Consider the following 17,712-nt stretch of genomic DNA (forward strand, 5'->3'; position numbering starts at 1 on the left):
CCATGCTGGCCAGGAGAGGGGCTCCGAGGGGCTCCCTGTTTTTACCCAACTCACATAACTTCCACTGAGCAGGCAGAGACCCTCCTGATTTTAGGATATATAGTTAGATGTTTTGTTTGTTTGTTTGTTTTGCACATGTGGCTCTATCCATGAGCAGCATTATGCTAAAGCAGAGGAGCAAGGGGTGTATAGGACGACCCGGGGGCTGGATGGCCAGAGAGATGTAGGAGAAGCGTCCAAAGGTTCTGTGCTTATGGGGTCTTCAGCATCAGGACCCTCTGGACACTTGTTGTAGATGTACTTTCTTGGCCTCGCCTAGTCTTGCCTGGGAGCTGGGAGGGCAGTGCTTGTTTTATAGCAAGCCCTTCAAGATGCTCTGATGCGGCCAAAGAACCACTGCCTATGGGCGTGAGGCAAATTCCCAGTGGAGTCACGCCTGGCCCAGGGTTGTGGACTCACTGCACTTAACACGGGAAATCACCCAGGTCATGCTGGGGGAGAGGGACCCACCCAGGGGTGGGGGACAGCAGGAGCCATGGGCTGGCCAGCAGAAGCATCTCCAGGCCTCGCTGGGTTGTGCCTGCATTACAGTGCCCCTCCCCTGGCTGGAAGCCCCGAAGCCACTGATCTCCCAGGTGACCCTGGTCCAAGTGTACCTGAACTTAGCTGGCTGCACTGCCAAGCAGCCAGGCGATGCAGACAACTTTGGGCAGTTGGTGAAGGAGGCCCCATCTTCTTCATCTTAACCCCCAGCCCTGCTCCAGGGCCCTGGGAAGCATGAGTCTCCGGGTCTAAAAATGGCAGGGGCTCTGGAACCTCAGGAGGAGAGAGGTGCAATGCCAAAGACCATTTTCATGTCATCTGCAGTTAATCCCATCCCCACCCGTTGACACTTTACTGAGGAAAGCAAGGCAACTTGCTCCCATCATTCATCTGCCAATGTACATTCACGTTCAAACGGAGTCTCTGGTCCTGGACAAGTCCCCTAAACCCCAGCCCAAGTCATCATTGTTGGGCATCTCTGCCACCCCCCACCTCCCGCTGCCTGACGTCCTCGTGACGTGCAGAGAACGGACTGAATGTTCTGTTTGGCTTTATTGGATACTCCAGGTGTGCGGGTTACAAGGGAGCTCTAACCTGTGTGTCGGCTGCAGTGTACCCACAGGCCATCTCTCACAGGCTCCGAGATGCATGGACTTCGCTTACATGTGGTACCAGCACAAGCAAACCGAAATATAATCAGATGGCGTCTAACGTGGGGAACGTAAACAGTTAAATTACTAAGTCATTATTTTAAGCTCAAAATATTTCAATGAAAATGGCATACAAAAACCATATATAAATTACATATAAGGTCTGTACATGATTCTAAAAAAAAAATTAACAATACGGTGCTCTGTACAATATTGCTTCCTTGGTCACATTCCAAACCCAAGAAACATTTTCCTGGAATTTCAGAAAAGTGGGCAAAATACACATGCAGGATAATTAAAATCATTTCACAAAAGTACAAAAGCATGTGGGTTTTCTTTTAAGGCACATTTTGTTTTAATATGGAACCCCCACTTCAGAAGCCCCTTTCTCATCAGACCCTGACAGGCGGCAGATGGCCATATCTTGTTCCTGCTTATCTTTGGTGGCTGAGGGGAGGCTGTTCCTGGCTGGGCGTGCAGCAGAGGGAAAAGCAGCTTCTTCCATCCTCACCTGGCAGGCCAGTCACTGGGCATCGCAAAGCCCCAGGTTCAGGTCGGGGCCTTTTGAAGACCTGCTTTCCCCATCGTCAAAAAGTTTCAATCCATTTGCATGTGGAGGGAAGATGCCACCTATTCTTTTTCAAAGACTGCTTCTACTTCGTCTTCCAACATCGCTCACTGTCCATCTACCTCTGGGGAAATGCAGGGGAAACTGGGGGTCACCATGCGTCCTATGGGGCTCACCCCCCCACCCCCGTCAGCTGCCATTGGCTAAAAGCCTGTCCAACCAAACAGGTGGCAACCAAACAGCACAGCGAGTCGTGGCACAGGGAGATTGCACCCCAGACCCCGTTCCGGGGGCACACCCCTCACGCAGCTCATCTCCCCACCCCTACCTCCACATGCCCCCATGGCCTTGAGGCCCTCAGGCTTCCAGCTGGACCTCGGCCTCGTCCATCTGCAGGGCGTCATTGTCCCCCAGCAGCTCGGTCTCGGGGACGGAGCCGTCCTCTTCCTCCTCCGCCTCCTGCACGGGGCTCTGGGCCACGTCTTCAGGGACGTTCTGCGCATCCTCCGTGCCCTCGGCGAGCAGGGCCGCCCTGTCCGCCACCGATGTGTTGGAGGGCGCGGTGGTGACATAGCCTGTGCTGGTGGAACCGCTGCCGCTGTGGTGGGAGCCGGGCTTGGGGACCATCTGGGCAGGCACCTGCTGCGGGGCCATCTGCATGGGGATCTGGACGGGGTAAAAGTTGGGCAGGTAGGCTCCGTAGGCCGGCACTGGCTGGTACCCGTTGACGGGGATGTAGAGCTGGGGGGCGGGCACCATAGGTCTGATCTGGCCCTTCACGGGGATGAACTGGGGCTGTGGGAAGGGCTGGGCCTTCTGCTTGGGGCCCCCGTAGCGGGCGTTGCTGACGTTGCTAACCGGGCTGGTGCTTAGGGAGCTGGTCTGCGTAGCATTGCTGGCGCCCGAGGTCTGCGCCGAGCTGTTGTAGGTGGACAGGTTGCCCCAGGCCCGGAGCCGGCTGTGGATGTCCTTGAAGCGGGGCCGCCGGCTGGGGAACTCGTGCCAGCACTCGACCATCAGGGCGTACACCCAGGCCGGGCAGTCGTCCGGGCAGGGCAGCACCTGCCGGCTGCGTACCATCTCCACCACGTCCTGGTTGGAGTGGCCGCAGTAGGGCTGCAGGCCGTAACTGAACACCTCCCACAGGACCACACCGTAGGACCAGATGTCTGAGTCCACGGAGAACTTGCCGTACATGATGGCCTCGGGGGACATCCAGCGGATGGGCAGCAGCGCGCTCCCCGTCAGCTTGTAGTAATCGGCTGAGTACACTTCGCGGAACAGCCCCAGGTCCGAGATCTTCACTGTCAGCTTGTCGTACACCAGGACGTTGCGGGTGGCCAGGTCCTTGTGGACCACGTGGTGGCTGGACAGGTACTCCATGCCCGCGGCGATCTGTGCCACCACGTGCACGAAGTCGGGGGGCTCCAGGGCGGACTTGACCGTGCGGTCGTCATCCGTGCTGCCCACGTCTGAGTGCGGCGAGCGCATGACCAGGAACTCGTGCAGGTCGCCGTGCGGGCAGTAGCTGAAGATCATGCTGAGGGGCTGGTCCTTGGTCACCACGCCCAGCAGGCAGACGATGTTCGGGTGCTGCAGCCGCGCCCGCAGCAGGGCCTCGTGCCGGAACTCCTCCCGGAGCGGCCCCTCCGCCTTGTCCTTCAGCGTTTTGATGGCCACCGCCTGCGTCTGCTCGCCTGGGGCCGGGCCGAACAGATGGCCTTTGTAGACCTTCCCGAACCGGTCCTCTCCCAGCTCTTCCATGAACCTCACCGTGGACAAGCTGATTTCCTTGAGTTTGGCCTGCAAAGAAGAAAAGCCTCAGTAAAACATTTCTGCTACAGAAACAGGAGAAGGCAGAGCTGGGCAGCTGGAGTGGGGGAATGGGTTGCGGGCTGCTCCCGGAACCGCCCCCAGCCAGGGCTTGCAGAGGACCTGCCAGCCCCACCACGACCAGACTCAGCCTGCCCTGCACACGGAGTCTAAACATGCTCGGATGCCATGAGCCTGCCCGAAACCTTCAAGGGTCCCAACCAGGCTGCAACGGGATACCTCCGTCCAGAGATAACTGCAGAGTGTGCTTGTAGGAGGGTATGTTTGTGCACAACTATTTACACAACACAGACAAGCCAAGCTCCAGCTGTGTCCCCCACTCAGGCCTTTCCTGCTGCTCCCTACTCTGTGCACACCGACAGCCCAGCCACCACGGCTATCACGGCAAGTCCCAATGTCTAGTTCTCTTGAACCCTGAGGTGTACTTCCCAGGATCTGTGTCCTTTTAAGAGTCCAGCCAGATGTCCCTCAAAGGGCCTGTTTTGCTGCTTCCTCTTGATTAGATTTTCCATTAGATGCATTTGACAGATTGCCACATAATTGATCTGAACATTGCTCCTCTTGCCCTTGACAACTTCCCGCCCCTTCTGTGTGTCCGGCCCCTGTCCCTGGAGGCTCTCTGCACCCAGGAGCAAGGTGTCCTTGACTCTCAGCCCCCCACCCCCAGCAAACACTTGGTGACACCTGGCCACAGAGCTAAATGAGTTCACCCTTTCCCTGTTCAAAGCCTGGGTAGAAATTATTTTTTCTCAATGCTGGCAAGTAACATAAATGTCCCTTCACTGAAGCTGGGGGTGGGAGTGGGGGGACTGGGACAGACTTTCTCCTGGGCTCCATTTCAGTGTGTTCTTGCCATCCTGAGAACTCGGGCTGAGGGTGGCCTCTCCCTTCCCCCTACCTCCACCACAGGACTGTTGCTCTGTCCTTCTCTGAAAAACAAAATAGCAAAGCCAACCCAACCCCAAACTGACCAGAACACAGACCCTCCTCCCTTAAAAATGCCATATCGACCCTCAAGGGGTGGGGCCATCGAACCCCTTCTTTTGGGTGTCCTCCTGAGGGGACAGCTGAAACACCGCAGAGTGGGGACAGCTCAGTTGGGCCCATGCTAATAGAGCTGGTCTCGATCGAGGGAGAAGGGTGAATTCCAAACACACCGACCACCGACTCCCTAAGGACACAAATGTCTTGGTATATTTTAGAGAAGAAATGGCAAAATGAAGGACAGTTTAGAAGAATTTTGTGTTGTGCCTCAAGCAAATCAAGAGACCTAGTATTGCGGGTAACTAATCTCCAGGTAAAGGTTAAGCCTGGAGGAGGTTGGTGCCTCCTTAAACACGCGGACACAGAGACCTGCTTGTGCTGGTTGATGAGAGGCATTTCCACATCTTGGCTGGGCGAGGCCATCAGCTGCCTCCGCTGTGGCGTGGAGGCAGACGCCTTCTGCTTATTCCGGCACATGCAGACCAAGAAGAAAAGGCACGCGATGACCAAGGGGATGGCAATGCTTGGAACCAAGATGTACAGAATTCCCATCCTGCTGCTGTCTTGGGGACCTGTGGACAGCAAGGCTTTCATGAATTTTCAGAAAACATCCCCCCTTTCAACTCCAAGCTCTCCACCAGCCCACTCTCACCTCCCCCTAAAACAGTTAAGTTGCTAAATTGCACATAGTGACAACATTATAATCCAAGCCTCAAAAAAGGCAATGTACCCCAAAATGCATGCCCTGATATACATCTGTGAGACATAATCGAGAACTGCCCGCCATGGAAACGAACAGGAATACACAACACAAAAATCAAGCAAACTCTAAGGGACGTACAGCAGCAATAACCACCATCATTTTCCCTTCCTAATTTGAATATGCTGGAAACAGGTACCTTTACTACACTTGATGAAACACATCTGACATGCTTGACCCCAGTAATGAAACTAGGAACCGGGATTTGAAATGATCCTTTTCCTCATTCAACATTTTAGGATTTTCCACTTTTTTGTACAATGCACACATATTCCTTTAAGACAACAATCATGCATTTGATTTATTTCTTTTTTTTCTTTTTAGGGCCACACCCATGGCATATGGAAGTTCCTGGGCTAGGGGTCAAATTGGAGCAACAACTCTTGGCCTACCCCACAGCCATGGCAACGTGGGATCCAAGCCGCATCTGCAACCAGTGCTGCAGCTTGCAGCAATGCCGGATCCTTAACCCACTGAGCGAGCCCAGGGATCCAACCTGTATCATCATGGATACTAGGTGGGTTCTTACCCTGCTGAGCCACAGGGGGAACTTCAATGTGCATCTGATGTAAAAGAGCACTGGTAGCCAAGGAGTTTGACCCCATAATCTTCAGCAGGGGTGCAAGAATTCTTATAAAGCAATGGTCAGATGTACAGTCTGAGGCTTCAAGGTCTTTTTCCTTCATTTTTTTTCCACAGTGAAGAGCAGCGCTTTGTCTCCCCCTATCGGATTTTTCGAAAAGCACAGAGTGCGCAGGGCTGCCAGGCACCAGCGGGGGAGAGAGTGACTTTCGAAGGAGCAGGGACTTCAGCACTGTGATGTGCAAGACAAGTGCTCTGAAGGGTCCCCTCCACAACCCCAGCTGTTCTCACCTTAACCTTGTGAATAATTACATGGGACTTGGGCATCCCTATGACCATTGGATAATGAGTTCTCCACCTGAAAGCAAACAAATGATTTCTGACCCATGTGGTCCCCGAAAGAGCTAATTCAGTTCTAAAAATGACCACTGTCACCATGGCAAAAAAAGTCTTGTCCCAAACCCAGTCTTGTCACCCAGCTCCAAAAGAAGATAAAAATCAAATGCAACTACACAAAAAATTGTCCTGACCTCAGCCCAGAGGTAGGTGTTCTAGAAGCCTCAGGGGTGATGAAAATTCTGGGTCATTTTTCATGATAAGGGCTAAAGGGACGTTCTGGGCCCCTCAGGCCCAGGTGAGAGATGTGAGCACTGTCCATAGGTTTTACAACTGTTTGTTTTTCATTATCTTTTAAAAAATCACCAACAGAACACATGTGTATTAAGTATCGAATTACATTGTAAATCAACTATACTCCAATATAAAATAAAATTAACTTTAAAAAAGTTTAAATAATTATAGTATTACAGAAAAGTGAATATTCCTAATAGCTAATTTCACCAAAGGCTATACCATTGTTAATCGGTTGGTATTCATGTAATTGTTTATGTACATAGTTAAGTCGAACATGAAATAACCGATATTCAACTAATTTGACATACAAAAGCAGAAGTTTCAGAGTTCCAGGTTCAATCCCTGGCCTTGCTCAGTGGGTTAAGGATTCGGCGTTGCCGTGAGCTGTGGTGTAGGTCGCAGACGCGGCTCGGATCCCATGCTGCTGTGGCTCTGGCGTAGGCTGGCGGCTACAGCTCGGATTCGACCCCTAGCCTGGGAACCTCCACATGCTGCGAGAGCGGCCAGAGAAAAGGCAAAAAGACAAAAAAAAAAAAAAAGGAAAAAAAAAACAAGTTTCACATGATTTTTAAAAATAGAATTTGCAATAGAATTCATTTTAAATAGAAGCATATCATCCGTATATTCCTGCTCCTGGTTTGGTGGCAGAATAACATATCTCAGACCACGTTTCTCGCCGAACCGGCAGCTCCAGGCACTCTTCAAGACCTGCACACGGTTCCATGATACTGAACTTCATTCGTATCCCTATTGGTAAACTATTACTCTGTTTCTCATTTAAGTGTTAAAAAGGACTCTGCAACAAATATCCTTGCATTTCTGCCCTTTTAGTGCAAATACTTCTGCAATATAAGATTCCTGGAATTGCCAGGTCAAAGAACATACCTATTTTTGTTAGCATTTTGATGTTTTTTTGATTACAAAATAAGAACTGCTCAATGGAAAAACGTCTTACGTTTTAACATATCTGTAGGTCATGAGAAGTCATTGCTAAGAGTTTGATATTTATCTTTACAAAACTTCTTCCATGAAATACAGGTGCATATGTGCCCACTCACATACATTTTACCCATTTTGTTTCTCTTATCCGAAGGGAGGGAGAGGGGGGAAGGGGAGAGAAGGAGGAAGAGAAAGAGAGAAAGAAGAGGAAAGGGAGGGAGTGGTGGAGAGAAAGAAAAGAAAGAGAGGGAGGAAGGAAGGAAGAAAGAAACTAAAAAGACGTAACACAGCTATTGCCCTGCAACTTGCTTATTTCCCCAAACAGGTCAATATGAACATCCTTCCATGGAGGAAATTGTTTTTATAAGAATTTCTTTTTTTCTTTTTGTCTTTTTAGGGCTACACCCGCGGCATATGGAGGTTCCCAGGCTGCGGGTCCAATTGGAGCTATTGCTGCCGGCCTACACCACAGCCACAGCAACGCCAGATCCAAGCCACATCTGTGACCTACAGCACAGCTCACGGCAACACCGGATCCTTATCCCACTGAGCGAGGCCAGGGATCGAACCTGCAACCTCATGGTTCCTAGTCGGATTCGTTTCTGCTGTGCCACGACGGGAACTCTAGGAAATTTTTTTTTTTTTTTTAAACTGTAGCATTCCATAGAGTAGCTATTCTCTAATCTAACCTCCAACATTTTCATTCTTAAAATGTATTCCTGCACAGAGATAATGATGTCTGTGAAGTCTGCAACCATGAACTACACACTCTGCTCCTAGCCATAATTTAAGAGTAAAATTGCAGGAAAGATAAGACATTTAAGTTCTCTTTTCTCCTCACTCTGCTGAGTCTATGTGTGAAAGCTGAGCAGAGTGGGAGATGAAGGAGGGGGAGCAGGAGGCCTTGTGTCCCAGCTACAGATGCTGGTCTGGGAAGCTGGTGGTAATTGTACTGGGAAGCATTTTTACTAACAGTGGGAACTAGGTCGATGATGTTCATTGAGAAACGAGAAGCCAAACTGAATAGCCCAGGACCACACATGGAAAAAGGCCTGACAGAAGACTGTAAACAGTAGTCTTCACAGAGGGGTAAAATTAGAGGGGATTTGCACATCATTCTTTAGACTTTTCTATAATTTAGAATGTCCCATAATGACCAGATATTACTTTTACCGCCAGCAACAGCTTTATTACAAACAAATAATCTGAGTTCCCATTATGGCCCATTGGAAATGAATCCGACTAGGAACCATGACATTGCAGGTTCAATCCCTGGCCTCGCTCAGTGGGTTAAGGATCTGGCATTGCTGTGAGCTGTGGTGTAGGGTGGCGGCTACAGCTTGGACTAGACCCCTAGCCTGGAAACCTCCATATGCTGCGAGTGCAGCCCTAAAAAGACAAACAAACAAACAAAAAAAACCCAAATAATCATGGTGGTGAAATGAGAAGGTGGTGGGGGTGGGGTAGGGGGTGGGGAGAAGCGCCCAGAGCTACCAGCCTCCTGATCCCCTGTGATCACAAAGCATACCCCACAGTCAACACTTTAAAAAAAAAAGAGAGAGCGAATACATACTACAAGAGGGTACGTCACACAGTTCCATGCGTACGTTTTTATTCTGCGTGAAGCACCAGGGCCCTTCCATCTGCCCTCCCGGGTTCCGGCAGTAGGCATGCCCCCCTCCCAGCTCAGGGAAGTCAGCGCTGGTCAGGTGGTGGCTGTGGGGATGCTGCAGAGCCCACGGCTGGCACTGGTGCCCCGACTTGGTGGTGCTCGCCGTCCCTCTGTAATCTGTTCCTGAGCCGTTGTAGCACTGATGGTCTGAGAGAGAAGATTTGTTAGGAGGCTTAAAAACTAGAAGGGGGCAACCCTCCTCTGGGGGTACAGAGAGCACCCTTCTTCAACTTCCAGAAAGGGCAACAAAACCGCTTTGCCTACCTGTACCCAAACTGGAATTTCCAAAAGACTAAAGGATAGGACATAACTTCCAAGAAAAGCAGCATTTGAAGGAATGCCAATACAGTCCCAAGCCCACAAATTAAATTGGCAGGGGCATCAGGAACATATACAGGGGAAAGATATGTTATCCCATAACCCTGAACCACCTTTGGACCCACCGGGCACCCCCATCCCACAATGAGGTTGTCAACCCCAAACCCATGTTCATTTGTACTGGAAGCAAAACCAGCCTGCCCAGGAGGGAAGAGAAACTCCCAAGGCTGGCCCCCAATCTCAGTGACACACCCCCAAACACACACACACACACACAGCCCCAGGCTCAGCCTCTGGTGAACAGTGCCCTAGGCTTGCCCCATTCCCAGGGGGACTCAGGGCCTCTCTGTGCCACACCTGGGGGGGGTGTGTTTGCTGAATACCCATTACCTCCTGCTGGCAGTGTGCAGGCACTATTCTAAGAACTATCTGAGTACTATTTCATTCATCTTCATTCCAGCTCCTAAGGTTAGTAGTATCATCCCCGTGTAGTATAAGGAAACTGGAATTTAAGCCACTTGCGAGAGGTCCCATAGACTCCGCCCTGCAGCCGGGATCTGCATGGTGCAGCGAGTCTGGAGAAACTGGCCCTGTGAGGAGCCCAGGCTGGCCGCAGAAATGAGTACTCCCCCAGCCTGGGAGGGAGGCAAGCTCCTTCCTGGGTCCCCACTTCAAGGAGCACCACTTCTCTGACTCAGTCAGCGCTGCTGGTGGATTGCCGGGCAGGCGTGGAAGGGGGTCCTGACCCTCGCAAAGCCTCACAGCCTTGGCGGCGGGCGTGGAGATTTTTCCCATCTTAGAGAAGCCGCAGTCTGAGGCCCACTGGAGTAGAATGACTTACTCGGGGTCCCACAGACAGGCAGAACCAAGCGGGCTGTGTGTCTGGAGCTGGATGACTGCGACTCCCCATCTCGCGACTGCGGAGCTGGGGCTTCCCCGGACCGAACGGGGCCCCGGGGGTGGGCGGGTGCACGGACTTACAGCGGCCCAGCCTCTCCGCAGGGATGCCGATGCGCATGCAGTTGGCGGCGTCCGGGCTCTCGGGCATGGGCAGCGCCTCGCACTTGGGCAGCTGCAGCCGCATGAGGATGAGCGGGTTGGACCGCGCGATCGTGTACTCCTGGCGGCACAGGTCGCTTTCCAGCACCTCGCACTCGTCCCGGCACAGCTCGCGCGGCTTGGGCGCTCGGGAGCGCGCGTCGCACAGCGGGAACACGAAGTGGCAGAAGGACGGGATGGCGAACTGCGAGCACTGGTCCGACAGGTGCGTGGAGGTGCCGATCATCGTGAAGGCGGCTGCCGAGGAGGCGAGGTTGGCATTAGGGTGGGGTGGAGGCAGGGTCCAGTACGGGGGCCAACACACCCTGCCTGGCAACCCCCTGCCCCCTGCTCCTCCCCCAGCGCCCCTGGCCCCTGTCTCCCACCTGCCCTCCTCCACCCCTTTCCGCCTGGTGATCTTGGACCCATCTCCTACCCCTGCTCCAACCAGCGACGTGGCACCCATCTCCCTCCCAGCAAGCCCCCACCCCCCGACCCCGCCCTTAGGCTTGGTGCCCTGGCCCTCGTGTCTTCGTGTGTGCTCCGCCTCCCAGCCTTGCGCCTTGTCTTTCACTGGCCCTGAGAAGCTCTCACTAGGGCAGGGCCTCAGGCAGCGCCCGGGCTGCACTATTTGCACCAGACGCAGAAAGTCCCTGGGGTCCTGGGTCCTGGGGTTTCAATGAAAACATCAAACAAAATAAAAAGAAGGAAAACTAGGTCCCAGATGGCATCCACCTGGATGCTACTTTCATGACAGGAAGATTCTGATTGCAGAGCCAAAGCCACTTCCTAAGGTCCTGCTGCGAACCGGGGGCTCTGCAAGCACTGGGCAAGCACTGGGCGGTAGGTAAAGCCCGTGGGCTGAGAGGCTTCTAGAAGGAAAGATTGGAGAAGAGGCACAAGGACCAAGCCATGGTCCTCCTGACGGACTGTGAGCAGAGGAGAGGAGGACTGGCCAGGGAGCAGGTGGAAGGGATTCCCCGGGGATGGAGAGAGTGTGCCAGAAAGATGAATGATGAGCCTGTGACATGCAGTAGGAGCAGGATAGGGGCAGGGGGGTCTGAAAGGGACACATTTGGGAGGAGTCTGGGGGGTTTGAAGTGGGGGAGGGGAGGGGTCATGCATTAGGAGAGCTTTGTGACAATGGGGAGCAGAGAAGCAGGCTGTCAGGGAGAATCTGAATCCAGGGTCTGTTGGCTTGCTGGCGCTTGATGGGAAGAACCTGATACCCCGCCTAAGGGCGGGGTCGGGGGGGTGGGAGCTTGCTGGGAGGGGAAAGGAAGGGATGAGGTCTGGGTAGAGCTGCAGGGGCAGGAGGGAGGGTCCTCACTCTAGGGCCCTCTCCTCAGGCCTGTGGCACTCAGGGTTCAGAGGCAGGCATCGGCTGCTCTATGCCCACACCGAAGGCCTACCCCACTTTGACCTGTGAAAGACCTGCCCATAATAATCTGATCTCAAATGGCCAGAGAAAGTGACCCCCTTTGCCTACACACCCTGCTGAGACACGGAGTAGGAAACCAGGGAGGTTGGAATTGAGTCCTGGAGACACCCCAGCTCCACCCAGGACTTGTAGTGCTGTGCCCAGTGTGGCCAGCAGGTGGCGCTGCGAGGCTCCCAAGGCAAGCACAGGGTTATTAGACCTGCTGGCGCCTAAGCACCCAGTTCTGGCCCTGCCCTGTCATTTACTACAGCATGGTTAGTCACTCAGTCCTTTCTGGTCCTGGGTCTTTATCTGTCAAGTCATTTGTTGAGGCCACACTTTGGGGAATGAAAGCCCACATGCGGCGTATAAAATAGCATGAGGTGAATGGTCTACAGGGGTGGCAGGCTATGTCCATGCACTGCCTGCAGCACGGGGTCCTGGGCACTCTGCAGTGTGCTGGTCAAATCAACCTCAGTCCTCTGGTCCCTTCTGGTCAGTATTAAAATTAAAGAACAGAGAGGTAAGAGGTTGAAGTGCATGGGTCTCTTGGGATTGGCTAAAGATCCAGGTTTGGCCCCAGTTCAACCCCATCATGTGGAGTTGGCAACTGACTACCAGGAGGCTATTGCCATGTTGGCCTTGACCCCCAAGCAGGGAACAATCTAAGAAAGTCAAACACCATGTTGCTTTGGGGGTATCAAGTGCTAGGATGGCATGGCTGACCCTGTTAGGATTTCCCCTCCCCCTCCCCCTACTCAAAACCTATCAGTGTGAGGGCTTATTTCTGAAAGATGGTTCTAGGCACCAAGGATGTCCAATAACTCGTGTGCTTGCTTTTGTTTACACCCTGTACGTCACTCTGAAGTGTTCTGGGGCGCATTCCTGGGACGCTTCCAGGGTCCCTAGAACTACTTCGCGCTCTCCAAACAGAACCTCTCCAGAACCAGCACAATCTCTAAAGCACAAGTCAGTCGGTCCAGAGCAACTTCACATTTATTTTTTCAAAAATTCACCAAGCTAGAGAACCCACATTCTACACCTTTCTCTAAGCAACTGCTATAAAATGAGTCTGCTTAGATATCCGAGTTGTTCATCCTTTACTCTTGGAGAAATAAATGAGGAACAATCTTGTGCCTTGAATCAGTGTTTGCCAATCAGTGGGATGTACGAGTAATTCTGGAGTCTGCAACTAGCATTTGAAAAGATGATCCAAATGGAACAGAAGACGTCTGAGTGCATGCTTCGCATTAAGGCTGTGACTGACTCTTTAATGAAATAAAACTGAAGAGGAAAAGCAGGGTGCACTGCCTTTGTTAAGGATGAATGTCCTTTCCAGTAACCCACTTCAGGTTACTGCTAGGAAGCAGGTGTAGATGGATACTAAGTTACAATGTAAAGTATACTTTTTCCTATGTGGTGTTGTCAGAAAGTTTGAGAAGTTCTGCTTTAAATGACATAAGGAAGCTTTTCCAATGAGAGATGCCAACATTTTCAAAATGTCCCCCATTAGGTCAAGATGGGGCCTTCCCGGCTCTCCAGAGCCAGTTCTCATGGGCATCTGGCCCTGTCCTCAGAGGGCTCTGTAACCATGGGCCAGGCAGACCCTTCTGGGACCATGACCTTAGACCCTCCAGACTGAGGACGAAAGACAAAGCCAGGGCTGACCTGAACTTAGGACATTCAATGACACCTACGTGGGTTTCTACCAGGGATGTGCCTTTGTGACCTGAGCAGTACTTTGCCAGCCCCTCTGCAAACTCCACCAGAGTCTCTGGGGAGCCCTAATTTACATCAAAGATCACCTGGGGTCAAGAACCACTGTGTAGAGAACCTAGCGAAACTGGGGGGCATCTGCCATCTTCACGAGATTCTGCTTGTTCTTTAGAGTGTCTGGAGAGAACAAGTGGAGAGAGCAGAGACAGGAGAAGGGGGACTTTTCGGCGCCTCGGTCTAAGTCATGTTCTCACTTCTCAAGGGATTTCCCCCAGGAAGCCCTCGACATCAAGTCGAGGGCTGACACCAACCAGAGATGGTAACTTCTACAGTGATGGAGAATGAGCCGCTTCATTCCTAAATGGTCTACTCCGCTTCTCACACTGTGAACACAGGGCCTGAATTCCCTGAAGTGTCCCCAGCACTGCCCATGGCCTGGAACCTCTGTCCCCAGCAGCTACAATCAAGCCCGGGTATCTTTTTACCAAGTACAACTTCGAGAAGGCACATGAGTCAGGAAAGGCAGAGGCAAGAATGAGTATTACGAGCACCAGGCTGCCTGCGCCAGTGGGGTGGCCCTGGGAACAGGGGGCCCTGGCCACGTGGTGAGGACGAGACAACCAGGGCTTCGGACCCACATGGCTGGCCTAATTTGGTGTGCTAGTACGTTCTAAGCAGACGGCACTTGCTAATTGAACATACAAATGGTAACATTTTGGAATAAATTATAGTGATAACTGCCACGGCTTCTGAAAAAGGCTCTGGCTGACTCTTGCTGGAGACAGGGAACAGGGAGACACTGTCCCAGGTTGTCACACACCAGTGCAGTGACAGGTGGCTGCACACGTGCTCATTATCTCAGAACAGAGGTCTGCGCTCCTACCTGTGATTCGGTTTTCAATCTCCCCCTGCATCTGCAGAGAGTCCACGTAAATGGTCCGGTTCCCAATGAAGCGGGCACAGGCGATTCCCCGGTAAGGCTGGCAGAATCCATCCTCATGGTAGTCATCTCTGGTGAAAACACACGGTCGGTAAACACACTGGAAGGTGTCAAGTATCCCTGATGAATTTTTTTTTTTTTTTCTTTTTAAATCCAGCATCTGATGATCCTTGGCCTGGACCCAAACAGACTGAAAACTTCCGTTCGCATGAACACCCACACACGGATGTTGACAGCAGCTGAATTCAGAACTGCCACAACTCCATAGCAACCAAAACATCCACAGGTGAATGGGTAAACGGTGGGACACCCAGACAATAGAATATTATTTAGCACTAAAAAGAGATGCATTCTCAAGCCATGAAAAGACATGGAGGAAACCTAAATGCAAATTACTAATAGAAAGAAGTCAATCTGAAAAGCCTACACAATGTTTGCCTCCAACTCTGTGACATTCTGGAAAAGGCAAAATTATGAAGACAATGAAAAAATCAAGGGTTTTGGCTCAGATGAGGATGTGGGTTCGACCCCTGGCCCCACTCAGTGGGTTAAGAATCTGGCATTGAAGAGCTCCCATCGTGGCGCAGTGGTTAATGAATCCGACTAGGAACCATGAGGTTGCGGGTTCGATCCCTGGCCTTGCTCAGTGACGTTGCCGTGAGCTGTGGTGTGGGTTGCAGACGCAGCTCGGATCCCACGTTGCTGTGGCTGTGGCGTAGGCTGGTGGCTACAGCTCCGATTAGACCCCTAGCCTGGGAACCTCCACATGCTGCAGAAGTGGCCTTAGAAAAGGCAAAAAGGCAAAAAAAAAAAAAAAAAAAAAAAAAAAAAGAATCTGGCATTGCCATGAGCTGTGGTGTAGGTTGCAGAAGCGGCTTGATCTCGTGTTGCTGCGGCTGTGGTGTAGGCCAGCAGCTGTAGCTCCAGTTGGACCCCTAGCCTCGGCACCTCCATGTACCAAGGGTGTGGCCCTAAAAAGACAAAAAAAAAAAAAAAAAAAGAGTCTGGAATTGCCACAATTCTCGGTGTAGGTTGCCTATGTGACGCAGATCTGGTGTTGCGGTGGCTGTGGCATAGGCTGACAGCTGCAGCTCTGATTCCACCCCCAGCCAGGGAACTTCCATATGCTGCAGGTGCGCCCCTATAAAGAAAAAATATATATATCAGTGAATAAGTCTTAGGGCAGTGAAACTACTCTGTATGATACTATAGTGGCGGATACATGTCATTATACATTTGTGCAAATCCAGAGAATGGGTAACACCAAGAGGGAACCCTAATGTATACTATAGACTTGGCTGATAATAATGTAGCAATACTGGCTCGTGAACTGTAACAAATAACCACCCTGATGCAAGATGTTATTGATGGGAAAACTGTAGTGCGGACGTGGGTTGTGGGTACATGAGCTCACTGTACTTTCTGTTCAACTTTCCTGTGAATCTCAAATTGCTACCATATAAAGTCTATTAACTTAAAAAATCTAGTGGAGTTCCCGTCGTGGCTCAGTGGTTAACAAATCCTACTATGAATCATAAGGTTGCGGGTTCGATCCCCGGCCTTGCTCAGTAGGTTAAGGATCTGGTGTTGCTGTGAGCTGTGGTGTAGGCCAGCAGCTACAGCTCCGATTCGACCCATAGCCTGGGAACCTCCATATGCCACAGAAGCGGCTCAAGAAATGGCAAAAAGACAAAAAAAACAAGACAAAAAACAAAAAAACTAGCATTTTTAAGGTGGCTGGCGAGAGGGGGTTGCAGCGCAGAGATGGAGCCAGGAAAGGAGTGATTGAGTACAAAAGATGGATTATAAATGGTTAAGTGTACACAAGGGTGGGTAAGTGCTCATGCATATGTTCAAGTACACACAGAATATTAACAAGTTACATGTTTCATCTCAGCCTTAACCTACATCAGAAACCTCTATTAACTTCCTCTCTTTGCAAGCAAGGCTTTTTTTGAAAGTGATGATCACCCAGACTGTGTTCCATAAGCTGCAGAAGAGAATTCTCTGAAAGGGAGACACGGCCATGGAAGGGATTTGGAAAAGTCAGGCTGGCCCTCAAAGAGTGTGTACAGTGAGATGTGCTTATCACACAACAGAGGTGTGACCTCGACCTTGCTCTTGCACAGAAGACCACGTGTATAAATACGGAGGACACAGAGGGACATTTGTCACAGCCCCCCCACCCCGCCCCAGGGTCCCGAGGTCTGACCTTCCCAGCCTGCAGGGAACAGCCTGCACACATCCCCTTGGAGTCTATGCTAAATTATTTTCAGTAGGGAGTTCCCGTCGTGGCGCAGTGGTTAATGAATCTGACTAGGAACCATGAGGTTGCGGGTTCAATCCCTGGCCTTGCTCAGTGGGTTAAGGATCCAACATTGCCGTGAGCTGTGGTGTAGGTTGCAGACACGGCTTGGATCCCACATTGCTGTGGCTCCGGCGTAGGGTGGCAGCTGCAGCTCCGATTAGACCCCTAGCCTGGGAACCTCCATATGCTGCAGGGGCGGCCCAAGAAATGGCAAAGAGACAAAATAAATAAATAAATAAATAAATTATTTTCAGTAAAACTTGTTGATCCTGCCTTCAGCTGATGAGATCAGTCATTCTAAGCATCTAGATGCTTTTTAAAATGGTGCTGAGGATGCTCCAAAGAGATAGTTAAAATTGGGCCATAGCGCATATATTAGGGCTGCCGTCTGCTGAGGAGCAAAGGAGAGGGGCTGAGGCTCCCAGGACAAGCTTCAGCAAGTGCCTCAGGCCTGTAATTAAGTTGCTTGTTTTCTAGCAAATCTGCAACCTGCCATCAGCCTCACACTGTATCCATCCTACACGGATTTAGCCCATCCCCAAATGAAATCTGGGTTGCGTCCAGCTTCACCAAATGGACTTAAGACTTCCTATCTTTGCTTTCTCACAAATGTAAAATCTGGATGCTTTTCACAGCAGAGACAAAGGGGCTGGCAAGATGCAGGCTATTCAGCTGCCTCTAGCCTCTCTCTCTCCTCTGCCGTCCTCGTCCTCTCAGCCTCAGAAGAAAATCTCTTTTTTTTTTTTTTTTTCAAAAAAAAGAACCTGGAGCCATAAATAATCTAAAACAAGAGATTTCGGTGTCAACA

At 51.3% G+C, this 17,712-nt stretch overlaps 1 protein-coding gene across 2 annotated transcripts in view; it reads right to left on the reverse strand.

The window, feature by feature from the left end:
* The window catches only part of ROR2 (receptor tyrosine kinase like orphan receptor 2), a 231,545-nt gene continuing 214,909 nt past the window's right edge, over positions 1,077–17,712 (reverse strand). The window contains exons 5-9 of one of the 2 annotated variants that reach the window (XM_013990242.2): positions 14,540–14,667; positions 10,464–10,778; positions 9,066–9,311; positions 4,948–5,150; positions 1,077–3,564 (exon numbers count right to left, since the gene is read on the reverse strand). In XM_013990242.2, the coding sequence (XP_013845696.1) occupies positions 2,119–3,564; positions 4,948–5,150; positions 9,066–9,311; positions 10,464–10,778; positions 14,540–14,667 (2,338 nt within the window). In that variant the 3' untranslated portion in view covers positions 1,077–2,118. The remainder of the gene's footprint in view (positions 3,565–4,947; positions 5,151–9,065; positions 9,312–10,463; positions 10,779–14,539; positions 14,668–17,712) is intronic. The other variant, XR_002338914.1, reaches the window with a different exon arrangement.

Source organism: Sus scrofa, chromosome 14 (genome assembly GCF_000003025.6).
Source record: "Sus scrofa isolate TJ Tabasco breed Duroc chromosome 14, Sscrofa11.1, whole genome shotgun sequence".
NCBI classification, from domain to species: Eukaryota; Metazoa; Chordata; class Mammalia; order Artiodactyla; family Suidae; genus Sus; species Sus scrofa.